The sequence below is a fragment of the Mesoplodon densirostris genome, chromosome 10 (genome assembly GCF_025265405.1).
Source record: "Mesoplodon densirostris isolate mMesDen1 chromosome 10, mMesDen1 primary haplotype, whole genome shotgun sequence".
In the NCBI taxonomy this organism is placed as follows: Eukaryota; Metazoa; Chordata; class Mammalia; order Artiodactyla; family Ziphiidae; genus Mesoplodon; species Mesoplodon densirostris.
This window is the reverse complement of record NC_082670.1, coordinates 105,695,775-105,721,811: the sequence shown is the minus strand read 5'-3', so window position 1 is coordinate 105,721,811 and position 26,037 is coordinate 105,695,775. Positions and strand designations below refer to the sequence as shown.

Genomic DNA, 26,037 nt, shown 5'->3' with positions numbered 1-26,037 from the left:
AGCCACACTGTCCCTACTTCCTGTCCCTAAAACCTGCCAAGCTAATTCCCATCTTGAGAACTTTATACTTGCAATTCCTTCTGCTTTAAGATACTCTTCCCCTCACAACTTCACGGGGCTTATTCATGTCATCACTCAGGTTTCAGCTCTCATTGTTTAGAGCATTGAATGGGGGAGAGGCCTTCCCTGACCATTCCAGCTTCGTCAGCCGCTGGGTACTCTGCCATATGCCCATACTGATCTTTCCTGGTTTACTTATCCATGCCTGCGGTCGTCTTAGTTTTCCTGCCTTCCACCCCCACTGCAGAACATAAACTGAGGGCAGGCGTTCTGTCTCGCTTATTACCACAGTGTTCGCAGCACTTTGAACATACCGGGCACACAGCAGGCTCTCAGTAAATATCTGTTGACACTGTCACAGACACTGTGCTTGGCTATAGTGATGATGGGCTCTGAATAATGAACATCCAGGTGAGTGACCTGCCTGGTGTTGGAATAAGCTACTGGTGATTGCCAGAAGGTCAATTTCCATTTATGTGCTGTTTATCTTCTGATAAGACCTGCTTAATGTTGCTGTAGTTTTTGCCTCTCCCATATACTGCTCAGAGCAGAATAAAAACTGCCTCGTTTATAATGGGTATGCTCAAAGCTAATCAGGGCTGCTGGCCTTGCTACAAATACCGTGTGTTGAGAGATGTGGAAGAGCCATGTTGCTGCTATGATATGGCCTTGTGACAAGCTGTCCATTCCAGGCACTAAGAGCTGTACCCACTAGCATGCCCTGTTACCTCAGGCCACTCACTTAATTTCTTTGTGCTTTTATTTTCTTCCTTTGCAGAATGGATTTTGGGGATTGGATGTGAATAATACCAAGAAAAATACAGAATGCATAAAAAATTTAACTTTTCCCCCTTCTTAGATGTGAACGATTAGAAGAACAACTAAATGACCTAACAGAGCTCCACCAGAATGAAATCTTGAACTTGAAGCAGGAATTGGCCAGCATGGAAGAGAAAATTGCATATCAGTCCTATGAACGGGCTCGGGACATCCAGGTTAGCATGAAAGATCAGGTGTAAAAGCAAAAGGCTAACAGAAAGTAGAATGTTGGTTTCCAGGGGCTAAGGGATTAGGGGGATGGGGGGTGGGTTATTGTTTAATGGGTCCAGAGTTTCAATTTTATAAAATGAAAGAGCTATGGAGATAATTGGTGGTGATGGTTGCACAACATTATAAATGTTTAATACCACTGAACTGTACACTTAAAAATAGTTAAGATGGTAAATTTTATGTTATACGTATTTTACCACAATAAAAAAAGAAAAAAAGGAATGAAAAACTGATACATGCTACAATATGGATCCACCTTGAAACATTATGCTCAGTGAAAGAAGCCAGTCACAAAAGGCCACATAGTGTATGATTCCATTTATAAGAAATGTCTAGAATAAGCAAATCTGTGGAGAGAGAAAGTAGATTAGTGGTTGCCAGAAACTAAGGGAAGGGGGAAGGGAGTAATAGGTAAAAGGTAGGGCTTTATTTTGGGGATGATGAAAATGTTCTGGCATTTAATAGTAGTGATGGTTGCATAACATTGTGAATTTACTAAATGCTTCTGAATTAAACACTTTAAGATGATTAAAGTGGTAAATTTTATGTGTCTTTTACCACAATAAAAAAATGTTTAGGGGGAAAAAAGGATGGAGAGGGTAGAACATTGAGAAGCTTATACCAACTGTAATACACCTGCTCTTCAGATGAGGTGCATTTCTCAAAAGTCTGTGCCATTTGGAGGTGGTATGCTTGCTTGCGTTCTTAGGAAATGTTTCTTAGGATCACAATTGTCTCAGTATATGGAAAAGCACATGTGTTACATCTGTTCGTTGCTGCTTCCGGAGCTGCTGTGACATGTCTCAGGGCCATCTTACCTATCTTCTTCTATGGTAAAGGGGGCTTTTGTGCTAGCTGCCAAATCCAAACCTTTTACAGGTGCATTGCCAGGCAGTTGACAAGAATAACACATGAGGCAATAATGTTTAAGGCTAATACTCCTCTAGTTTAATCTCTGGGAAAATACAATATTTAACTTTTACTCATCCCATTTGGGAGATATTTCTAAGAAAACAGTTGGTGGTTTCATATGAAAGCATCTTGAAATAAACTAGTCTTAGAGAAGGGAAGTGGTCCGGGAAACTTTTATTACAAAGAATCAAGGGAATGTCTAGATCATTTGCCCAGATGCCATCTTCTCCATGCCCCGGAATTCTGCTTATGTTTTAGTTTTTTTCCCCAAGGTCATTCTGGGCTGGAATGTATCTGTTGTATGTCCATTCTCCAGCTTAGCTTCAGTCTGAAGTTGCCTAGCCTTCACCTCGAATCCCAGGAAACCAGGGCCCACTGAAACCAAGATCAGAAAAACCCAGGGCTCCCACCACTGCTGAGCTTTGGAGGGTATCTGACCATTGCTAAGGAAATCGGTTCTGTCCTCTGAGTGTTATGGTAAATTTTATATAAACTCGTGGGTGAAGATTATGGCCTTGAGAGGAGATCACTTGAAATGTTTGGTCAAGTGTTTGGGCATAGTGTCTGTCCTCTACACAGAGATTAATCAGCTCTTCTTAAGAAGACAGAGCAGGGGGCCCTTTCCCCTGATGTCAGGGAGTTAGTTAACTTGAAAAACACCAGGTAGTGTGTACAGGGATGTCCAAAGGATGTTCACCTCTCCATTGTTATAGTGGGAAAGTTGGAAATAACCTATGTCTCTCCAGTAGGGAACTGGCTGAATAAACTGTGACATATCCAAGCTATAAATGCTAGGTAGCCGTTAAAAAGAACTAGGTGGGCCTCTACGCGTTGACATGGAGAGATCTCCAGGACCCGCTGTCAAGTGAAAAAAGCAAGCTGTGGATCAGTCCTAGGGTATGATACTATTTTCATTAAGGCAGACAATTTTTAAATAATTCCATGCATATCCCTAGGGACATATGTGTATAGACTTAAACACGGGTGAAAGGATGAACACACACCAAGTTGACAGAGTTATGTCAAGGGCAGGGACTGGAACTGAGGAAAATACCAAGAGAGACTGCCTTTGTGTCCTATTTGAAATGTTTTTTTTTTTTTTTTTTTTTTCTTTTTGCGGTATGTGGGCCTCTCACTGTTGTGGCCTCTCCCGTTGCGGAGCACAGGCTCCGGATGCGCAGGCCCAGCGGCCATGGCTCACGGGCCCAGCCGCTCCGCGGCACATGGGATCCTCCCAGACCGGGGCACGAACCCGTATCCCCTGCATCGGCAGGTGGACTCTTAACCACTTGCGCCACCAGGGAGGCCCTGAAATGTTTTTATGTTGAACAATTACGTGTGTGTGCAACTTAATAATTTTTAAATGGAAAAAAAAGAGAAACAAAATCATATATTTGAGATCTTGTTATTAAAATATTCAAGACCAAATCTAATTGTGGCAACTGCTTCCTGTGAGCTGTCCCACAGGAATGCAATGGAAAGCAGTTTAGGTGAATAATAGTTACTTGGATTGTGAGTTATGCATTTGGCCTCTCACATTCAAGACACTAGCATATTTTAAATCATTGGCGTGGCTCAAGATGCATCTGGCTTGCCCAAGGGGCATGTCAGCTATTCAGAGTGCTTGTGAGCAGAAAGCTTAACTCTTCCCTGTCTGGCCCACAGGAGGCCCTGGAGGCGTGCCAGACCCGCATCTCCAAGATGGAGTTGCAGCAGCAGCAGCAGCAGGTGGTACAGCTGGAAGGGCTGGAGAATGCCACTGCCCGGAACCTTCTGGGCAAACTCATCAACATCCTCCTAGCGGTCATGGCAGTCCTTCTGGTCTTTGTCTCTACGGTAGCCAACTGCGTGGTTCCCCTCATGAAGACTCGCAACAGGACGTTCAGCACTTTATTCCTTGTGGTTTTCATCGCCTTTCTCTGGAAGCACTGGGATGCCCTCTTCAGCTACGTGGAACGGTTCTTTTCCTCCTCCAGATGATGCCGGCACAAGAAGGCAGTGCTCCCCTACCCTCTGGCGAGTGCATGCGGTGAAGAATTAGACAGCAACTTACCTACTCTGAAGTTTTCTACAACAACAAAAGAGTTGAGTGAATCTGTTTACATTTAGAATAATGTTTTTTCTTCAAAAGACGCAATTGCAATAGTATTTTTTAGATTTTATCCAAGAAGTTTTTTGGGCAAAAATCTTGGATCATTTTTATGTAGCATGATTTTCCTTGGGATGCAGATCTTAAACAGTCCTTTAACATGAACCAACAATCTGGAGCACACTGAAGGGCATTCTAAATTGTGGCTTGAAGGACTGCACTAAAATCCACTAAAAAGATGCGAAAACCTGATTAGGGAAACCAGTTAAACCTAACACCCTGCCTTGTCTGGGCTCACCACCTCTCCCCCTCCCAGACTAACTTTACTGTGAAGTCCTACCACATTCCATGTCTGAATTTCTGGATTCAGGGTGGATTTTCCTTGTCCGTGGAAGAACACATGGATCTCCCTGGCTTTCTCACCCAAGTTGGCCACTCATGGTAACCCTGGAAGTATGATCACTTTTGAACCTGGTCGCTTAACCTTTGCTAGGACACACAAGTGAGAGCATCATGCCCCAAAGGATCACTGCACAGTCCTACTACAGTATTTTGAAGTAGCCCTCTAAATACTTAACTTTAAGCAAATCCCATGGCCGCACTTTTAAGGTTTTTTTAAATATGTGTATAGTCACCAATTTAAAAAACAAAAAATCTGAACAGCATACTTGAAGAATGTAATACTCAAACTCTCAGTGCTTCCTTATGGTTTCTAATAGGATTTTTTATTATTGTTATTATTATTATTGGGTTTTTTTGGAAAGGGTTGGGAGGGTCTTTTATTTTTTCCTTTGAAATAAAGAAGTGATGTTTTTAAATGAAGAAATGTGTGGATATTTAAGTGTGCTGCTCCCTCTTGTCTTGAAACAATTTGAGTAAAGGAACACTTGCTGTAAATGCCACCCTCTGACACCCTTGTTTTGAGACCCAGCTTAAACTCCATCCTCTGGCTGCTGCTACTGCTTTTTGGTGTCCTGCCACCCCACACCACCACTTTATGGGCTTGGCTTGGTTGGAGAGGAAAGGGGTGCGCAGGGAGAGGGGGAGGCTGTTTCCACAAGCCAGCATGATAGGGTAGAGATTTTTTTTGCCCCAACAACATGTTTACCCAGTGACTTTGGGCTGGGATTATCTGTAGGAAAAATTGAGACTGTACTATGAGAGTCATAAATAATTCCTTGTGTTTTCTTAGTTCATTTTTTAACACCCCCTAATTACTGGAACCAAAGTGATGTGGAATCTTTTGTCTGCATTTTGGCCCCAGCATCTTTAATTTCAAAGCTTTATTCTGTCTGCCTGAGAGAATCAACTGAAGGTGATTTCTCCCTAAAGAGCAGAAGAGGAAATGTCAGGTTAGAAGGACTCAAGTTTGGGGTATAAAATGTTGTCAGCGTCCTCTTCATCTAGACTGACTTATTAACATAACTATGCTCAGTGGACCTTTATAGACAGTTGAGAAAAATGGACCGAGCCTTCTTCACCATCCTATAACCAGTTCTACCATGCTGGTGGAACTTGGGCTTTTAGAGCCTATCTAGAAAGCTTGGCCAACCTTTTCGTTTTCATAGTATTGAACCACAAATGCTGTTCCCTCTTGGCCTCTGTTCTGTGCAACCAGGTGATGAGCAAGGGGCACATACTTTGCCCTGAAAAGAGTAGCAAAGCATGATCTGCCCATCTCCCCTATACCAGGAAATTCTTCTGGAACCAGGTTAACACTGCCTGTCTGAGAGGTTGGTTTACATGACAGCTCCAGCCTCCTGTGGCTTGGCGGGCTGGCCTTCTCAGAAACAGCATGTTGTTTCCATAACCATTTCCATACTTTAACTCAGGTACCCCGATCTTCACTCCATCCCCCAATGGTTGTAGTACACCTGTTAGCTCTGTTGACCTCTCCAAATCAGGGCCCAGAGCAGGCACCACAGGGCTGATTGTTCTTTTAAAAAATAATTGGAACCAATTTATGTTCAGGCCAAAAACAAATTGTTCACAAGCCTATGTATTTACAGTGTTAACTTTGCCTAAAGATATTGCAGTGACTTGAGGCAGAAGTGCCAAAGGACACCATGACCTTGTCGAACTAGCACAGTTTTTCCTAATTGTTTGCTTTAGTGAGGGAAAGACAGTCCCACAAAGTTATTGGAAAGATGCTCTAGCCACAATCCTCCAGTTTTTCTAAGACAGAACTTCTGAGTCCCCTGAACTGTGTAGAGGCTACGAAGTATTGTGGGCACTGGAAGTCACTGGCTAGATGGATTGAAAATGTTCCCATTTGCCTTGGGACAGTTTCTGTCAAAGGAAGGTTTTCACCTCTGGAAAGCCCCCTGAGCTCCCAGCCAAACAGCCCCGCACTGACTGTCCATCCTCCATTCTCAAAATGTCCTCGGAAGGACCTCCAGGCTAGGTCAGGCACGGTAATGGCTTTCTAGATCTCTTGTCCCTTGATTATTCACCAGGCCCAACAGTTGTCTGCATTTAATGCTGTTTGTAACCGTGCATCTATTTTCTTGCCTTCCTTCCACTTTGTGCTGCCTATACCTGTTGCCTTTGAGCTTCTTTGCATTGTGGCTGTTCTTGGGTTCTCTTATCTATTCAAAGTTCTTCTGTAACCTCCCTCTAATGGTTTAACAGTTCTGTGGATGGAAACTTATCACTCTAATGCTTCTCTTTTAAAGACTACATGCATTCCATTTGAAATGAAGCATTCCTGGATTACTGGTTAGTGCTGGTGTGTGAGGCTGACTATGGTAGCCTGGATGACTCTGTTCAGGTTGTAGAGTGACTAACATTTACCTTTTTTTATGATAGTTGAACAGCACTTCTGTCTGCTCCAATTTTAGTTCTTTGGAAAGATACTCAGTGCATCCTAGCAAGGAAGGCTTTCTATTCCACTGGCTCCTTAAGAAGCAAAAGTAGGTTAAATTTTACACTTCCCTGACTGGGTGGGGTTTTCTCTCTCCCCTGTACCCCCCCCCAACCCAACTGAGGTAAAAATCTGATACGAAGAAAAAGATCAAGCCTTCCTTGCTAGCCATGTCGTAACAATGAGCATAATTTTCATGTGGTCTTCTCTGTATTTGGTTTTGTTTCTGATTTCATATTCCTTTGAGGTACAGTCAGATGAAATGCTGAATTCCAAGTGAGTTCCAGTGAGGAGCTGCCTTTCAACCTCGGAAAATGTGCATCCAAAACAAAACCAAATATTATCAAAAAACTGACACAGGTAAAATTACGGTTCCCACCCCCACGTGAAGCTGGGGATTTTGAACGTGGCTCTAAGAGTTAACATTTCTGTCTGTGTGTCGTGTATGCTGGGTGATGCCCTCAGTAGGATTGACTACTAGACTGTAAGTGTGTTTTATCAAAGTGTGTAAGAATAAAAACTCACTTGCACGAATTGAAAAGTACAGAAATGACACTTGTGAACGTGTGAACATTAACACTGTAGTTGATAGATCTTAAGCTGCTAATTGTTGAGAGAGAATTACATTTTTGTTTTGTCTGGTTGCTGCAGATTCTCAGCAGCACTTTTACTGTACATACAAATTGAAATAAAGACCTCAGCTATTAACGAGGTGGTTGGACTCGGGTTTGTTTTGCTCTTTATTTTTGCATATTCAGTTCCGGTGACAAGTTTGTCAGTCTGAAAACTTTCCACTAGTTTGTGCATTAGAAACTTTGTGAGTATGTGACTGAGTGAGTGAGTGAGTGAGTGAGTGTGTGTGTGTGTGTGTGTGTGTGTGTGTGTGTTTAGCCAGTATCTTAAAACTGTAACCGATAGCTGATAGCTGGGTAGCTGTCACCGTCTCCCTGGATTGTATATACTTCATTTCAGACTGGCATTTTGCCACAGTTCCTTTAGGCTGGTAGGTAGGATTGCCTTTTAGTGCTTTGGAGGGAGTTCTTGGGAGGGAGTTCTTGAGAGGCAGTACCCCCCAAATTCAGCATCTGATGCCCGCAATGGGTATAATGATCCCTGTCCATTGTTACAAGGCTTTGTTAATAAACGAATGTTATGATGGGAGTAAAAACTTACTTTATAAAACATTTGAGGTTTGAAGTTCTACATTCATGAAAGGGGTTATCTTCTAGCCTAACTCCAGCTATGGTTTTGGTATAGATGTAGTAGTTTCTATGCTGATCTCTGGGAGGTCTCTGGAAATCGAGAAGCTCTAATCTTGCCTTTTTGTAATTTTTTTTTTTTTTTTTTTTTTTTTTTTTGGCCACGCTGCAGCATGCAAGATCTTAGTTCCCTGACCAGGGATTGAACCCGCGGCCCCTGCAGTGGAAGCGCAGAGTCTCAACCACTGGACCGCCAGGGAAGTCCCTAATCTTGCCTTTGACAGGGTACCAAACAGGGTCCTCATGACTTGGTCCTTCACACCCCCAATCTGAATGTCAAGATGTTTAGGCCACACTTCCAGCTTACTAGTTCTGTGCCTCCTACCCCATCTATAAACTAGAGATATCACACCCATCTTCATCCTACCTTGTGGATGATGTGAAAATAAGAGATGCTGCTTGTGAAAACTTTTAAACTCGCTGTGAGAATGCCCGAAACGTCTTGAAATATGGACCAGGCTGCCACGTACAGATGTGCAGGTTGTAAGCCAATCCCAAGGGGCCGTAAGAAAACTACACTGTGAATGACACGTCCTAGAGTTTCACAGTGCACAGTGGGCACCCAGAACAGCCCTCACCGCAGCTGATAATTTGAAAGCCTGATTTATTGTCATCCGTTAAAAACTTTGGAGAGTGGAAGGCTGGAAACATAAATATGAGAAGCTGTGGTGTAGACAACAGACTGGGGAAGCAGGAGATGGGTGTGTGGCCAACTAGAAAATGTCGGCCTCACCTGAAGTGTGCAACTAGTGTTTTAAAACTCCGTGAGGTAAACTAAACTCCTAGCCAACTTGTGACCCCAAATCTAGGTAATGAAGAGTAGCTAACATTTATTGAGTACTTACTGAATGCTGGGCTTAATGTTGGTACTTGTAATGCAGTTCTCACTTAATTCTCCCCAAGGTCTTACACAGGCCTTGTCATCCTCATTGTCTAGCTGAGGAAACGAAACTTAAGTGGCTTGCCCAAAGTTATACTGTTAAGAAATGGTAAATGAATGTGATGGAAAATAGGTCTGTGCAATGTACGTAACAAAAGATGGGTGTCCACAAAGAGTTAATACAAACCGAGAAAACCGTCAATTAAGTAGAAAATAGGCAAAAGATTCACAGAAAAAGAAATGAATCACCAATAAGCATTCAGTAGAAAATGTTCGGTCTCATGTGTAAATCAGTGCGTTAAATGGAAAAAAAAAGTGGTGAAATAGTATATTGTCTATTTGTGTTCAAAATAGTTTTGTTTGCATAAATATATGTATGTAAGTATACAGAAATGAAACCACATTAAACTGTCCCCAGTAATTACTTCTGGGAAAGGGAGTGGGAGGAATGGTGGTGAAATAGGACTTTCATGCTTGACTGCTATAAAGTATGAATCTCTTAATACAAATGTATTTGTGTATCTTTAAAAAATCAAAACTTTTTTAAAAGAAAATAACAGGTCCCTTGAGGGGTGGAAAAGAGATGGCAGTGTTATTCATGCCAGACTGTAATAGAACATCTTTTGCTTTAGGATTGCCTTAGAAGGAGCTCTGGACCAAGTTTGGACCACCCGTTGGGCTTTCTTGCCACCCTGGATTTCTAGGCGTTGTGGTCAGATGGCCATCCCAGTGCCAGACAGGACGTGGGGCGGTGGGCTTGCAGCAGCTGGTACCACCTGTTCAGTTCAGCCCTTCATTCATCCTACAGCATTTGAGAGCCACTCTGTGTACCAGACCAGGCTGTGGAGATGTGCTCAGTCAAGGGGAGAGGAACCTGTGTTGTAATAGAGCTGGAAGCCATGTGTGGGAGCGAAGAGGAGGGAGGAGTTCTGACCGGGCAGTTGGGAAAAGCTGGATGGAGGAGGGTTTATGGTGAGTGAAGATGAGTGAGGAGGGCCTTCCAAGTTGAAGGAACAGTACTGGCAAAACCACGGAGGTGACAAAGGCCGAGGTGAGTGGGCCAAGCAATGGATCAGAGCCTCAGATGGCTGGGAGGGTGCCTGGAAGAACATGTGAATCAGGGACAAAGTTAAAAATAGTTGCGAAAAATTCTGAATGCCATGCTGAAGGTTTACCCTCTGCAAGAAGGTGTCGAGTGGTGTAGTGACCCATCCTGTGTTTAAAGACAATTATAGCCCTTCTGGAAGGAACCAGTAGCCTCCTTTTCATGTCATCCAAGTCACTTGGCTGGTTGAGAAATGCCGTCAAATAAAAAGGTATTTGATCTTTTGCCTTTTGATCCTATAATGGAAGGAGCTTAAACTTTTTATTTGATCTGGGAGGTGAGGGTATAATGAGGGTATAGGAAGCTCAGAGTTCACTTCATATATATAAATGTATGTCACTTCTGGCATTAGAATCGTTAAATTCTACAACAAGAGTGCTTACAAATTTATTCAGGCTTCTGTCTTAATGAATGCTTAAACTGCCCAAAGGGATATTCTTTTAGAAGACTTCATTTCAGTAGTTATTGAGACTCTATTAAAATGTACAGCAAACCATGATGAAAATAAATTATAATAACCACTGTACCTTAGAGAGCGGTTGTGAGGATTAAATGAAATTGTGCGGTGCCTCACCCAGCTCCACAAATGGTCTCAATCATTGTTATTAATAGACTGAGAATTCCTTGAGGACAGGGAGCTGTCTCACTCATCTGAATCTCTTCAGACTATATCGTGTCTCTCATTCTTACCTGATGAAGGACCCAGTGGCCAGAGTTTGGGCTGTCTGTAGCCAGCTCTGGCTCTTGAGTTGGTTTGGAAAACCAAAAAGTAATCAGTGTGTGTCAAGGATACTCTGACCATAGAAACAACAGAAGAGAGCATCCCAGCCATAGAGAACAAAAGCTGGCTAATGGATACACATACACTGGGCTGAGGGGCTAACAATAGAGTTTACTGGTGACTTCTTAACCACAGGTAAGGACATTGTTGTGTTCATGGCTGTGTCCTCAGTGCCTGGAATGGTGCCTGGAGCATAGTGGGTGCTCTTTGAAAAGTGGAATTTTAAAATGGCTACATACTGAATCCCTAATCTGTGCCAGGCACAGTGCCACTTGTTTTACTGCTAATTCTTACAGTTGCTCTGAAGAGGAGATGGTGTAATTTCCATGTTGCAGATGAAAACAAACTCAGTTAGGTGTTTGGGTTTTATCCTATGGGCAAGTCGTTTCACTAGTAGATGGCAAAGTCAGGATTTGGACTCAGAGACCCTAAATCACACTTCTTTATGCACTGGAAGCATTTTTTTCTCTCTTACGTGTTTTCATTAGGTATCTTCCAGAACATAAATGAAACACTTCCTGCTGAAATTCATTTAATCGTCATGACCAGGTTGCCAGCCCAGGGACACTGACTTGGATAATTGGAATGTTATGCTGTTTGCCCCTACGCTAAAACAACCCAGACTACTGTACTTACTCTTTTTTGAAAGTACCAGCTTTAATGAGATACCATTCAATTCAGTCGTTTAAAGTGTTCTATTCAGTGGTTTTTGTTTATTGACGTTGTGCATCCAGCATCACTAATTCCAGACCTTTTTCATCACCTAAAAATGGAACCCTCCACCCATTAACTGTCACTCTCCTATTCTCCCAGCCCTAAGAAACCACTAATCTACATTCTATCTATAGGTTTGCCGATTCTGGACGTTTTATGTAAATGGAATCACACGATACGTGGTCCTTTGTGACTGGCTTTTTTCACTTAGGATGTTATCAACGTTCATCTATGTGATAGCATGTTTCAGTACCTCATTCTTTTTTACTGCTAAATAATATTGCATTGTGTGGATACACATTTTTATCCATTCATCAGTTGTTGGATATTTGGGTTGTTTCCCTGTTTTTAGCTATTATGAATAGTGTTGCTGTGAACATTCATGTATAAGTTTTTGAATGGACCTTTGTCTCATTTCTCTTGGGTGTATACCTGGGAGTGGAATTGCTGGGTCATACAGTAACTATGTTTAACCTTCTGAGAAACTACCAGACTGTTTCCAAAGTGGCTGAAGCATCTTACATTCCTACCAGCTGTCTGCACATCCTCACCAGCACTTGTCATCATCTGACTTCTTAATTATACCCATCCTGTGAGTGTGACATGGTATCTCATGGTCTTGATTTGCATTTTATGTGTTTTTATGCTAATATCTCTTTTCATAAGCTTTCCTATCCATATCTTCCCAACCCAGGCTGTGGCTGTCACATTTCATTATTGCCACTGTGCTTGCCTTACCTAAAAGCCTTTCATTTCCCCACTAAAAACTGCTTTTCATCTACTGTGGGCTGGAATTCCATATAACCCAACTCATCAGAATTATATCCAAAGTAAGGTTAACTGGATTCTGAATGAGTCCCCACCAATAAGTAAGATATGTGCTTGGACTTTGTGACTGCTGATATAGCAGCTTTGAGACTATTTCTGCTTAAAACCAAGATTTTATTAAAAAAAAAAAGAGAGAGTGAGGAAGGAGAGAGAGAGGGAAGGAAGGAAGGAAGCCTGGCCTCCTACTCGTCATGTGACCTTGGACTCAGCCCAAGTCCTCACGCAGGTGTCCCCCGCTCCTCCCTTCCTGCCTTGTACTCCTCCACTTCTCTGCTGCTTTGCATGTGCTCTTCCCTCTTCTCACAGTGACACCCCCCCACACCCTATTTATCTGCCTGGCAAGGTCTTACTCTTTTTTTTTTTTTTTTGGCTGCATTGGGTCTTCGTTGCTGCGCGCGGGCTTCCTCTAGTTGCGGCGAGCAAGAGCTACTCTTCGTTGCAGTGTGCGGGCTTCTCATCGCGGTGGCTTCTCTTGTTGCAGAGCACGGGCTCTAGGTGTGCAGGCTTCAGTAGTTGTAAAACGCGGGCTCAGTAGTTGTGGCTCATGGGCTCTAGAGCACAGGCTCAGTAGTTCTGGCACACGGGCTTAGTTGCTCCGCAGCATGTGGGATCTTCCTGGGCCAGGGCTCGAACCCGTTTCCCCTGCATTGGCAGGCAGATTCTTAACCACTGTGCCACCAGGGAAGCCCTCTTACTCTTTTATTTTACTCTTTATTAAGGAATTTTTCAAACATAGGCCATAAATGCATAGGGTAATAAACCCCAATCAACAGTTACCGACTTGTGGTCAATCCTGCCTCATCCACACCTGCCCTCCTCTCTCCTCTCCCCTCTCCCCTCAAACTGGATCCATTTGGAACAAATGCCAGGTAGCATACATTATTTGTCCTTTTGGGGGTTTTTTTCTGGTCAAATTTTTTTTTATTAAGGTGAAATTCACATAACATAAAATTAACCATTTAAAAGTGAACAACTCAGTGGCATTTGGTAGATTTACAATATTGTACAACCACTGCCTCTATCTAGTTTGTAAACAGCTTCATCACCCCAAAAGGAAACCCCATACCTGATAAGCGGGCGCTCCCCATTTCCCCTTTCCGCACACTCCAACCACCATTCTGGGCTCTGTCTCTATGAATTTGCCTATTCTGGATGTTTCATATAAATATAATCATCCAAAATGTGACCTTTTGTCTGGCTTCTTTCACTCAGCATAATGTTTTCAATGTTCATCCATGTTGTAGCATGGATCATTACTTCATTCCTTTCCAAAGCTGAATAATATCCTTTTGTAGGGGCAGACCACATTTTGTTTATCCCTTCTCAGTTGATGGCCATTTGGGTTGTTTCCACCTTGCAGGTACTATGAATAATTCTGCTGTGAACATAGGTGTACATGTACTTGTCCGAGTACCTGTTTTCTTTTGAGGTGTACACCTACGAGTGAACTTGCTGGGTCGCGTGGTCATTCTGTGTGTAACCTTTTGAGGACGTAGGCAGCCTCTCCCCTGTGAGGCCTGCCCTGACTTCCCCACGTACATTCAGGTGACCCCGGCTTTGCCAGCCTCTCTGTTACAGCACCTACCTCACTATGACTTCTTTGGTTTATGTGTGGTTTTGCCACACTACATCGCTTCCTGTGGTAACTGAGCTCTTTTTCACAAAACACCCTCCCCCATTCTCGCTCCCCATCATTCAAGTGAACTAATCCCATGATCCTGGCTCAAGAGCTGGACAAGTAATTCAAGTCAGGCCAGTCACAGTTGGTCCTGAGGCTCTTGCTGGCTGAGTTGGGAAAGAGGGACTCTTCTCCTTTTGCTACTTACAAGGACCCTTTGTCCCCAGAGCTGCCAGGAGCACAGCCTACCCAAGTATGAGGTCAAGAGGGAGGGAGGCAAAGCCAAGACATGGACAAGAGAAACAGGTTCTTGATGAACCAGTTTGACTCCTGGATGCAGCCATGCTCAAAGACAGATTCATCTCTTGAACCTCCCAGTGTTGTGAGCCAGTAAATTTCCTTTATTGCTAAGGTAGTTTGAGTTGGGTTTTGTCGCTTGAGCCAGGAGACACACATGATGGTGGACTCATAAGGGACTGTCTGCCAATACCCTCCCTTCCAGGACCACACCTCCCCACACTTCAGCGGAGCTGTCTGCATGGGAGGGGCCATATTATAGCCTGGTACTGTCGAGCTTGGGACCAGAAGGAGGGTCAGTCCTAGTTCTTGGGTCATAGGAGCAGGTAAGTGTGAAGTTCGTGAGAGCTGTTGGCCGGGGGAGACCCCAGACAGGCAAAGAGAGGTGAGGCAGGGCACACCCCAGCGCCCCGGGCCCTGGCCCAGCTGCCAGTGCTGGCTGTACAGACCTCGCCATGGTTCGGTCGTATAAGACATGCCCATGTGCCTCTAACTAGTCACGCTTTGGGGGCCCAATCTAATTCAGGCCATATTTCTGTAATATGCCTAGTCACATGTCTCCTTAAGCTCCTTAAGCCACAAACCGCTTCTTATTCACTTCTGCATCATTCATACCTGTGAGGAGCTCTGCCAGGGCTCCCGCCTGCGTGGACACACTGCTGACTTTATGTCAAGTGCTTGTGCATCCCAGGAGCCATGCTTAGGTGTTGGATGGGTGTCTTGTTTGGTCCTACTGGATGCTAGTAGGTGGAACTGTGAAATTTCCAATAGTCAACTGTTTTTTGAGCTATAAAAACAGCCATTTCATATGGCCCAGTGTCATACGAATGGTATCTTGCTGATGAGGCCAGCGAGGTTGGTGTCTTGCCCGAGGGAAGCCGGGTAGAAAACGGCGGAGCTGAAGGCAAAGGGAGGCCTTGACTTTCAGTGGCGTGGGTGGGTGAGAGAGGGGAGACAGGGAGCGGAGGTCTCATAACAGAGCCTCCGCCCTGCCCATCTACCCTCGGCTCCCTGGGCAGTGAGAGAGGAGGCTGAAGGCCCGCAGGTGCTGCAGGCGCACCCCGCGGCTCCTGGGAGCCCAGCCCGTGGACAGAACGGCAGGGCTCACAGGGCCCGGTTCGTCCTGCAAAGGCCCTCTGGGCAGGCAGGAGGGCAGCACGCCTCTGGGGAAGGCCTCCGCCCAAGTCAGCCACCCGTGACCTCAGGCAAATCCTTCCACCTGTCCCCGCCTCCTTAGCTCCACTGAGGAACAGAGGTAGCAAGGGCACCAGCCTCAGGAGGTTGTTAGGAGGGTGTCGTGAGTTAACTGTTGTCAGGTACCCAGAACAGCACCTGACAGGCAGTAAATGCTCCGTGAAAGTCAACCAGGCTTGCTGTTACCAGAAGCCAGGCTCCCTTGTACACCCTTCGCCACACCTGACAAAATGCTGCCGTTCCCATGCTTACGGTCACTGCCATACCTTCACACATGCTGTTCTCACTGCCCTGCGCTCTCTCTGTCTGCTTAGGGAATTTCTCTTCTTCCTTCCAACAGCCCCCCTTCTCAGAAGTCTTCCTTGACCAGCCCTTCTCCCCACATCCCCCAAACAGACCAGAAAGCCGTCTTCGCTTCCTTCTCTGTGTCTCTAGTCCAGTGCCAGCTTGAGTTGGGCTCTATGGCAGCTACACAGTGAGTGGTGGTTGAGCGTTTACATGACTGTCAGCCCCGCTGGACTGTGAGGGGAGCAGGGGAGGGGCCAGTTTCTCTCCTGGGGGACCTCAGACTCTCAGTGGTTTCAAGTGTGAAACAATCAGTGATTGAGATAGAAATCTCCCAGCTACGGGACAAGTACACAGAGGAGCTTGAGTCTGGAGGGAAGCCGGCGTGTGGTGGGCTCTCACACTTCAGACCCAGCTTGCTGGATCCACCCATTGGAGAACTGCAAACTGTTTAGCTAGTGGCCCCCCCCGAAACAATTTGGAAACACTGTGCCCTCTCACACATTCTACAGTTGACATCTACAGTATTAAGGCTTAAATGGGGGAGGACTTCCCTGGTGGCGCAGTGGTTAAGAATCCACCTGCTGGGCTTCCCTGGTGGCGCAGTGGTTGAGAGTCCGCCTGCCGATTCAGGGGACACGGGTTCGTGCCCCGGTCTGGAAAGATCCCACATGCCGCAGAGCGGCTGGGCCCGTGAGCCATGGCCGCTGAGCCTGCGCGTCCGGAGCCTGTGCTTCGCAACGGGAGAGGCCACAACAGTGAGAGGCCCGCGTACTGCAAAAAAAAAAAAGAATCCACCTGCCAATGCAGGAGACACGGGTTCGAGCCCTGGTCCGGGAAGATGCCACATGCTGCGGAGCAACTAAGCCCCTGCACCACAATTACGGAGCCCATAAGCCACAACTACTGAAGCCCATGCACCTAGAGCCCATGCTCCTCAACAAGAGAAGCCACCACAATGAGAAGTCCGTGCACCACAACGAAGAGTAGCCCCTGCTCACCACAACTAGAGAAAGCCCGCGTGCAATAATGAAGACCCAACACACCCAAAAATAAATAAATAAATTTATTGAAAATTTTTAAAAAGCTTAAATGGGTGCAAAGGATGTACTTTCCAGGATATTTTAAATATTGACACTGTAAGGTTGAACTGTTTCGTCACTCTGTAACGCATCCAGTGAAGCTAAAGAGAATAGTGATTGCGTCCCCATCATCACCCATGTAAACAGCATGCAAACAAGCTCTTCTTTATTAATGAGGTTTCACCTCGCTTTTTTATCTCTGAAGATTGTATTCAGTTCCTCTCCCCACAAAGTTTTAGCCTAATGTACTATATTCTTATGCCTGAAAATCTCTTATTGATCACACCATCTTCTCTGTACCAAAAACTATGGATGTAAACTTGTTTTAAAATTTTAAAATTTTCTGTGATCAAAAGTCACTAAGTGTTTTAAAAATGTTATTCTGGAAAGGTATGATTACAAATATTAGTATGTGATTGATCAAAACTATAAATATTACAAATATTGATAGATATTGATTAAACAAAATGTTACTATATATTTCATTTTTTTATGAGTTGATTGGATTTCCCCCATTGTGTGTACTCAAGGATAAATATGAAGCTTATTTCTACAGCTTCATTTCTTCCTCATTCTCATTTTTACAGGTATAAGCACTCAGAAATCTTGTCACATAAATAAGGAACAGAAACGAAAGGAAGGAGTATTGGAGCAATGTTACTCAATTATTTTAACTCCCTTTGAGTTTTATGCCAAAAATCAATAGTAATCCATCATCAAGAATTATTTTTTGTTGCAACTTGGTGATAGGTAAATGAGAGTTCCTTATACTATTTGTGTATGTTTCCATTTTTCATAATATAAGTTAAAGACGCTATGTTTACTCTCTATTGGCTGACAAAAGGATTGGGCCCTCCTGCAATTTTGTTGCAAGCAAAAAATAGAAACTACTTGACTGGCCAAAGGATTTGTCTCCCAGTATTTGGAGTGCTTAGAGCTCTTCTTCCTCTCCAGTCCCAGAGCAGGACTTCCAACTGGCCTTGCCAGTTAGGAGAATTTGTCTTTCTTTCCCAAAGCAAGAAGCTGCTTTCTCAGAGAGTCAGTGCCCCATTTGAAGACTGTGGTGGATGACTGTGATGGACCCCTTGGCCAAGGACCTGGGGAAGTGGGTCAGACCAGGAAGATGAAAGAAAGATTCCATCTCAGAAGGTAAGTGCATTCTTTGCCCCTTCCAGCCTCTCCCACACCCCTTGCTCAGAACCTGGCACCTTTCAGTGGAGAAGACCTGAGTGGGACCTACCCAGGTTCATGCGGTTTAGAAGCGTGAAGCTGGAACTCTTTATATCCATCTTTAACAATTACTTCAGCCTGGGAAAGCCTAGTGAATAAATTTCATTTAAAATAAAAATGAACAACTAAATGTGATCCTGGAGTGGATCCTAGATTTGGAACGGAGGCTGGGGGTGGGTGAATGCTATAAAAGACCTCGTTGGGACAATCGGCAATATTTGAATAATATTTTGTAGCGTAAATAACAGTATTGCATCATCATTAAGTCGCCTGATCTTGAAAACTCTGCTGTGGTTGTGTAATAGGATATCCTTGTTCTTAGGAAATACACACTGAAGGATTTAGGGTTCAAGGGACATCACGTCTGCAATTTACTCTCCCGATGCTTGGAGGGGGACTTGAATATGCAAAGAGGGGGTCAGAATGCTAAAACTTGATGAATCTGAGTTAAGAAAGGGTCCAAGAGTTCTCTGTATTCTCACAATTTTTCTCTAACTTTGAAACGATTTCAAAACAAACTCTGGCGCCGCAAGCCCGGTCTCTGTCGCCTCCTGGTGGTTACTGCGGAGAGTGCACCCTCCGTGTCGGAAACCTTTAAACTACCCGCCTCGGGCAGCGGCTCCCGACGTCCCTCTGCCCAGCCACCCCGCGGATCAGCCCCTCCAGCCCACGGCGTCTCTGGCTGTGCCGGTTTGATTTTCCTTTCATAAGTCCGTCCGCGTCTGTGAATCTCTGCAGGCGCATTTCTTGTGCAGCCAAGGTGAGGTCGCGTTCATCTTGGATTGAGAGTAGGAATTTCAGAGCTTCCAACCCGCATGCTTTCTACGACTAGGGAAACTGAGGCCCGGAGAGGGCAAGTCGCCGATCATGGCTAAAACCGAAGTTTTCCTGACTTCTTTGTTCTCTGCAAGCTGCTGGCCCGAGCCCCACCGTCTCCTCCCTGGATTTGACTCAGATGCGGCCTCTCGCCTGAAGTCTGGGCTCCCACGAGGCCGGTCTATGACTTCACTCACGCCCGCCACGCGCCTCCACCCGCCGGCCTCGCACCCACGCAGCACATTCTCGTCTCCGGGCCTTTGTCCACGCGGTGCCTCTGTCCCGACATCCCCTGGGGCCGCCTCTTCCTCCCGTGCTTTCTGCCAGCATATCACATGCCCAGAGCCTTCGGCGACCACCCAACTACCTGAGCCCTCCTTCACTGGTCTCCCTGTTTGTACAACTGTGCAGTCACTTATTTGTCGTCTACTTGTTGCTCTCTGCCTCTCTGCTCCCACTGGAATGGGGGCCCCTGCGGACGGGACCCTGTCTGGTTTCTCGGTGTGTCCCCAGAGCCTGGCACAAAGCGGGGGCTCTGGCAAGGGCAGGAATGTTCGTCCCCCTCCTCGATTCCCCAGTATTGTGCCCACGTGACCATCGGCGAGGAAATGTCCCCCACCCCCACCCAGAGGCGTCTGTGGTTTCTGAGGGGCTCAAAGCCCCAAGGGGGAAATGAGGGGTGATGGCTCAAGTAACCCTGGCCACTGGGGACAGCATGCTGGCCGGAGCACGCTCCTGCTGGCCAGGAGCGCAGTCGCTCTACACAGTGCGGAGCAAGGGGCACGGCGGGGGACGCTGGGCTCAGTCCCCAGCCCTGGCCTCCCCCTTGCAAACGAGGAGGGGCGGCGTGGGCCGGGGGAGGCTCCGCCCCGCGACCCAGGGACCCCAGCCCCTCCCAGGCCCGGGAAGGGTCCCACCCCCGGGACAATGCGGGGCAGGGCCGGAGCGGACAAGCGGACAATGGGCCCGCTCACCCTACGCGCAGCTTCCGACCTTTCCCAGCCTGGGCTGGCGGGACGCGGGACCGCGGAGGCCGGCGCTGCTTTGGGTGCCGCACGTCCCGTCTCGGGCGGGACTAGGCAGCGCCCCCGTGCGGAGTCGGAGCCGGGGCGCCGCGCCCCCCCACCCCCGCGGGCCCCCGACTGCGGCGCCCTAGGGGCCAGCGCCCACCCAGCCCCGCAGGCGGCCGGCAAAGGGAGTGGTGGTTAAAAAACTGTTTTTTGTATTTAGTTTTCTATTGAGGTATAATTTACATCGAGGGAAATGGACAGATCTCAAATATGTGAAGTTTAATGAATTTTTACACATGTTTATGCCCTGTAACTAACTCTCAGAACAAGACGGAATATTCCAGCTCCCCAGATAATTCCCTGGTGCCCCTCCCCAGTCAGTCCCTGCCCCCAGTCCCAGCCCGTGGCAACCACTGATCCCTCGTTTGTCGGTACAGCTTGGCCTTCTCCAGAATGTCCCATAACTGTAATCCTGCAGTATGGAGACTTTTGAATCTGGCTTTGAGATTCATCCGTGTTGTGTGTCCATAGCTCATTCCTTTTGATTCCACCGTAGGGCTGCATCTTATTTGTTAATCTATTTATCGGTTGTGGGAATTTACTGTTGTTTCTGGCTTAGGGCAGTTATAGAGCTGCTGTACACATTTGTGTACAGGTTTCTGCGTGCAAGTGTGTTCTAATTTCATGTCAATACCTAGGAGTGGGATTGATGTTTTGCCTAAGTCTACGTTTGACTTTGTAAGAAACTACTAAGTTGTTTTGCCATGTCTGCACCATTTCACACACATACACATGCCCCAGCAGTGTGTACAAGTTCCTTTTGCTCCGCATCCTTGTCAACACTTGCTATTGTCAGTCTTAAATTTCAGCCATTTGAGTGGATATGGAGATGTCTCAAGAGAGTGATTATTGACTCAACAAATGAACAAACACCCAGAGCACGCCAGCCTTCAGAAAGTCCCAGCAGTTTCCCAGCCTTTCCTCACCCTACTTCCAGGCAGTATTTAGGCGCAGGGAGGGGCCAGAGTCAGCCCATGTGCACACTCTGGGTGGACAGATGCCTGTCCCCATCGGTCCCTAGGACTGAGCTGGCAGGAAGCTTTTTATGCTCAGGTCCTTCCCAGATGCCCAGCCCTCTGGGGAAGGAGCTGGCACTGAGTCCACAGGTCAAAAGGGATGGGACTGGGTTTCAACTTGGGTCCTACCTGCTCAGCTATCCCAAACAAAGAGCCTGTCTTAGTCTGCTTGGGCTGCTATAACAGGATTCCTAGAATGAGTGGTTTACAAACAACGGTTATTTATTTCTCACAGTTCTGGAGGCTGGGAAGTCAAAGATCAAGGTAACAGCAGATTTGGTGCCTGGTGAGAGCCGACTTCCTAGTTCAATACATGGCTGCATTCTCCATGTGCCTTCACATGGCAGGAGGGACAAGGGAGTTCTCTGTCATCTCTTTCATAAAGGGCACGAATCCTATTCATGAGGGCTCCACCTTCATGACCTACTCACCCCCAAAAAGTCCCACCTCCTAATACAGTCACAATGTGGGTTAGGATATAACAGAGGAATTTGAGGGGGATGCACTCAGTCTATAGCAGAGCCTCCGGAAGAATCACTGAAAGATAAATGAGGAAAGGGGAGTGAACACGGGTGCAATGTTTGGAAACCAAGGATGTAGAGGGCAGGCAGCAGCCCATGCACCTGGCAGGCAAGTAGTTCTCATGGCTGGACCTCTGGGGGCCACCACCTGAACGCACAGGGCATCTAGAGGCCTGGCTCTGCCTCTGAAGCCCCCTGTGATCTGAGTTTTGGAAGATGGGGAGGTGGTGCTAGGAGGGGCCTGCCCCCCTGCCTTCAACACATCTTTATTGCACATCTGCTGTGTGCTGGGCACTGTCTGGCTCAGAGCACCAACCCCTGCCCTGGTGAAGGTCCCAGTCTGGCAGGAGAGATGGCTGACAGCCCCCAACGAGCACGTTGGTCTGGGAGGGCCTCTTTGAAGGGGGGACATTGGAGCAGGGACTTGAGTGATAAGAAGGCAGCCCTGGGGAAAGGGCATAACAGGCAGTGGGAACAGCAAAGGCCAAGGCCAGGAGGTGGGAACATGCTAGGTGGACTGAAGCAACAGAGAGCAAAGGGTACAATGGAAAGAGCCGAGGTTGGTGAGGGACTGGGTCAGATGGTGTCTTGGTCGGCTTTGGCTGCTGTAACAAAGTACCACACCTCAACAACAGAAATTTCTTTTCTTACAGTTCTGGAGGCCAGAAGTCCAAGAGCAAGGAGTCGCAGGTTTGGTTTCTCCTGAGGTCTCTCTCCTTGGCCTACAGATGGCCCCCTTCTCGCTGTGTCCTCACATGGTCTTTCCTCTGTGTGTGTACTTGTCTGTGTCCTAATCTCTTCTTAAAAGGACACTAGTGGGCTTCCCTGGTGGCGCAGTGGTTGAGAGTCCACCTGCCGATGCAGGGGACGCGGGTTTGTGCCCTGGTCCAGGAGGATCCCTCATGCCATGGAGTGGCTGGGCCCGTGAGCCATGGCCGCTGGGCCTGCGCGTCCGGAGCTTGTGCTGAGCAACGGGAGAGGCCACAACAGTGAGAGCCCCTCGTACCGCAAAAAAAAAAAAAAAAAAAGGACACTAGTTCTGTTGGCCTGGGGCCCACCCATAGGACCTCATTTTAACTTAATCACCCCTTGAAAGGCCCTGTCTCCAAATACAGTCACATTCCAAGGTACTGGGGTTGGGACTTCAATATATGAATTTGGGGGGACACGATTCAGCCCATAACAGTTGGCTTTTGCTCTCAGGGAAGTGGGGGCCTGGGTAAGGGTTGAGCAAGAATAGACAAGATCTGATTTGCCTGTTAATAGGATCCCTCTGGCGCCACGGCCAAGAGAAGGATAGACTGCTGGGGAGGAAACCAGTGAGGAAGCTACTGCCGCAGTCCAGGCTAGAAGCCGGTGGCTGGACATGGGTGGTAGGGCGGGCGGGGAGCAGGAGTCAGACTCTTGTTATCTTTGGGAAGTGGGGCCTGTAGGTTTCCCAAAGGATGGACTTGGGAGGGGGGAGGCCAGGAGGGGGATGGCGCCCTGGGCCCTGGCTGAGGGAGGTGCCAGCTTCCGCTTCCTTCCCCCTTGATTCCTTATCCACCGGGTGCCTACTGTGTGCAGTGCTGTGCCCACAGGAGAGGCAGCCAAGGCCTAGAGGCAAAGCCCAGGCCCTGGGCGTGCTGACTCGGGACTTCTCCTCCTCTGGCGCTTCCTCCCAACTCCTGGCTGCGGAGCCTGACCCCCACTTGGACAAACATCTTGCGGCCATTTCCGCCTCGCCTGCCCGGAGCCCCAGCCTGGCCTGAACAAACACTCGGGACCTGTGCTTCCGGCCTCAGCTCTGGGAAAAGCCCAGCCAGGGGCCATTGAGGTCAACCCTGGAGGGAAGTGGGAAGGAGGCACCAGGGGCCTAATCACACCCATCTCAGAGGACCCTAGGGAGGCAAGAAGCACCCTCTGGGCCCGGCACCAAGAGGGGGACACTGCCCACAGGGCTGTGAGAGGCCTGGGGAGGGTGCTCCAAGGGACTCCCCCAAGGGACCACAGTGCTAGAAGGGTGCTGTGCCAGATTTTAACCTCCCTCCTGTGGCCTCCCCATTCTTGTTCCCTTTTTTTAAAATTTATTTATTTAATTTATTTATTTTTGGCTGCGTTGGGTCTTCATTACTGTGCGCAGGCTTTCTCTAGCTGCGTCGAGCAGGGGCTGCTCTTTGTTGCGGTGCGCGGGCTTCTCACTGCAGTGGCTTCTCTTGTCGTGGAGCTTGGGCTCTAGGCCAGCAGGCTTCAGTAGTTGTGGCGCACAGGCTCAGTAGTTGTGGCACACGTGCCCAGTTGCTCCACAGCATGTGGGATCTTCCTGGACCAGGGCTCGAACCTGTGTCCCTTGCACTGGCAGGCAGATTCCTAAACACTGTGCCTCCAGGGAAGCCCCTTGTTCCCATTTTCTGAAAAGTGTCCCACAGGGTTACACCTCCAGTCCAGTTCCTGTCACTGCAGAGCCTCCCAGTGTCACTGTCAGAGATTAGGAACCAGGCCAGGGGTGGGGCAGGAGTGGACAGACATTCCTGACAATGCAAATATGTGAAAATGGTTAATTGTGAGGAGTGAGCTCCCCATCCCTGGACGTAGGAGCACAGGCAGCTGGATGTGCAGGAGGCGACTTGCCAACACTTCCTCTTCTTTAACTGCTCCTAGCACCCTGTGAACTGTGGGCAAGCTAGTGGGTTCTGGGGTCAGAGATATCCAGATTCAAATCCCAGCTCTGCTGTGTGACCAACCAGCCCCTCAGTTTTATGGGTGTGAAGGTGAGGCTGCTTGGGGACTAAGTGAACTGGTTAGGGAAGAGCATCGGCCTCCACAGCACTCACCCCCTGAGGGGCTACTGGAGGCCCCAGTGCCCCCACCAAGGGGCACTGGGGTCTCCTGTCTCCACTTCACTGGGAGATCTGGGCTGGTCCACCACTCAACCCCCTAGTTGAACACTGCCAGAGAAAGCCTCCCAGCTGGGGTCTAATTTTGATTTTATTTTTGTTTTTCAGGCAGGATCTGGGAGCGGAAACAATGGAATTAATGTGTGTGAGGGTTTTTTTTTTTTTTTTTTTTTTTTTTTTTGCCTTTGGAGCAGTTTCTCCTCATCTGAGAGCTGTGGGGTTGGATTCCCACCTAATCTTCCGGTCTTTGGAGGAGCCACCAGGAGAGGATGGGCGTGGGTGGGGGAGTCAGGAAGGGGGGATCTGGGTGGGGAGGTGAAAGGGAAGGAAGGTCCAGGCAGGGCCAGCAGGAGGGAAAGGAGTGATGTGTCCCTTCTCGCCTCTGGGACTTTGCACGGGCTGTCCGCTCTCAGCCCCTGCCCCTGTTGGTAGCCCTGTGCCTCCTTGAGATCAGGCATCATCTCCTCCAGGAAGCCCTCCCTGACCTCCCCCACCAGGGCTAAACCGGTGTCAGCACCTTCCTGCTCTCATTACACTCCATCTTCCACTGTGGGCTGGTCCTATTGATTTACAGCCCTCTCCTCTGCATGAGACTCAGCTCAGCACAGGGCCTAAAGATGGCCCTCAGGGGACACCAGCTGAGTGGAGCACAGAAAGGGGGACCCCCTGCACCGTGGTCCTCACTGTCCGCCCAGGGGTCTTGATCTGGGAAGGAGAAGGCAACCGGGGAAAACACAGAGGGAGAGTCGGACTCAGATGTGAGGCCAGGGGGGTCTGTGTAGGGGGTACAGGCATAGAGGGGGTATGGATGGGACAGTGCACAAGGACTGGACTCCGACGACCCTGGCTGTGTCACTTTGGGCAGTGAGTTCTCCCTGAGCCTCAGTTTCCCTCTCTGTAAAAGGGATAACAGCACCACCTGGCGAAATTAACTTGAACTGCCCCAGCAGAAGGCCCAGGAGGCGCCCTGCAGGTGCTTTAATCAGCTTAACAAGGGTGGGAGCTGGGGTTGGTGCCCAAGCAGTGGGAACTCTGTGTGGGAGGGTCCAGGGCATGGAGGCAAAAGCAGAGCCCCTGACCCGTAACTCACTGCGGCCCATTCAGCTACTGGGGCTAAAAATAGTGCAACCCCCGCCCCCTCCTGCTTTCTCCCGGCATCCTCCGCGAGGGGGCCACGGGTCTTGCAAATTGAAGTGAATTACGGTCAGGTGGGGACTCAGAAGTAAACCACGCTGTGACTAGCATTTAAGAGCCTTTTTGAGGCTGCTCACTTAAACTCTCAGCCCCTCCTCTTTCACTCGGGGACAGCGCTGGATGGGCACAAGGGCGTCCAGAGGGTCAGGGCTCCTGCTACCAATGCCCAGGCCTTGAGGTCCGGAGGCCTTGAGGTTGGGTAAAGAGAGAGGGACCGGGAAAAACACCTGCAGCTTTGGGCTGGATGATAAAAGGAGGCGGGGCTGGCCTGTGGCCGTAACTCACAGGTAATGGGCA

General features: G+C 47.8%; 1 protein-coding gene across 6 annotated transcripts in view; it reads left to right on the top strand.

The window, feature by feature from the left end:
- TMCC1 (transmembrane and coiled-coil domain family 1) overlaps positions 1-7,682 on the top strand; it is a 221,775-nt gene extending 214,093 nt beyond the window's left edge. For all 6 annotated transcript variants that reach the window (XM_060109307.1, XM_060109306.1, XM_060109310.1 and 3 more), the window contains 2 exons: positions 920-1,055; positions 3,688-7,682. In XM_060109307.1, the coding sequence (XP_059965290.1) occupies positions 920-1,055; positions 3,688-4,002 (451 nt within the window). In that variant the 3' untranslated portion in view covers positions 4,003-7,682. The remainder of the gene's footprint in view (positions 1-919; positions 1,056-3,687) is intronic.
- The last annotated feature ends 18,355 nt before the right edge of the window (positions 7,683-26,037 follow it).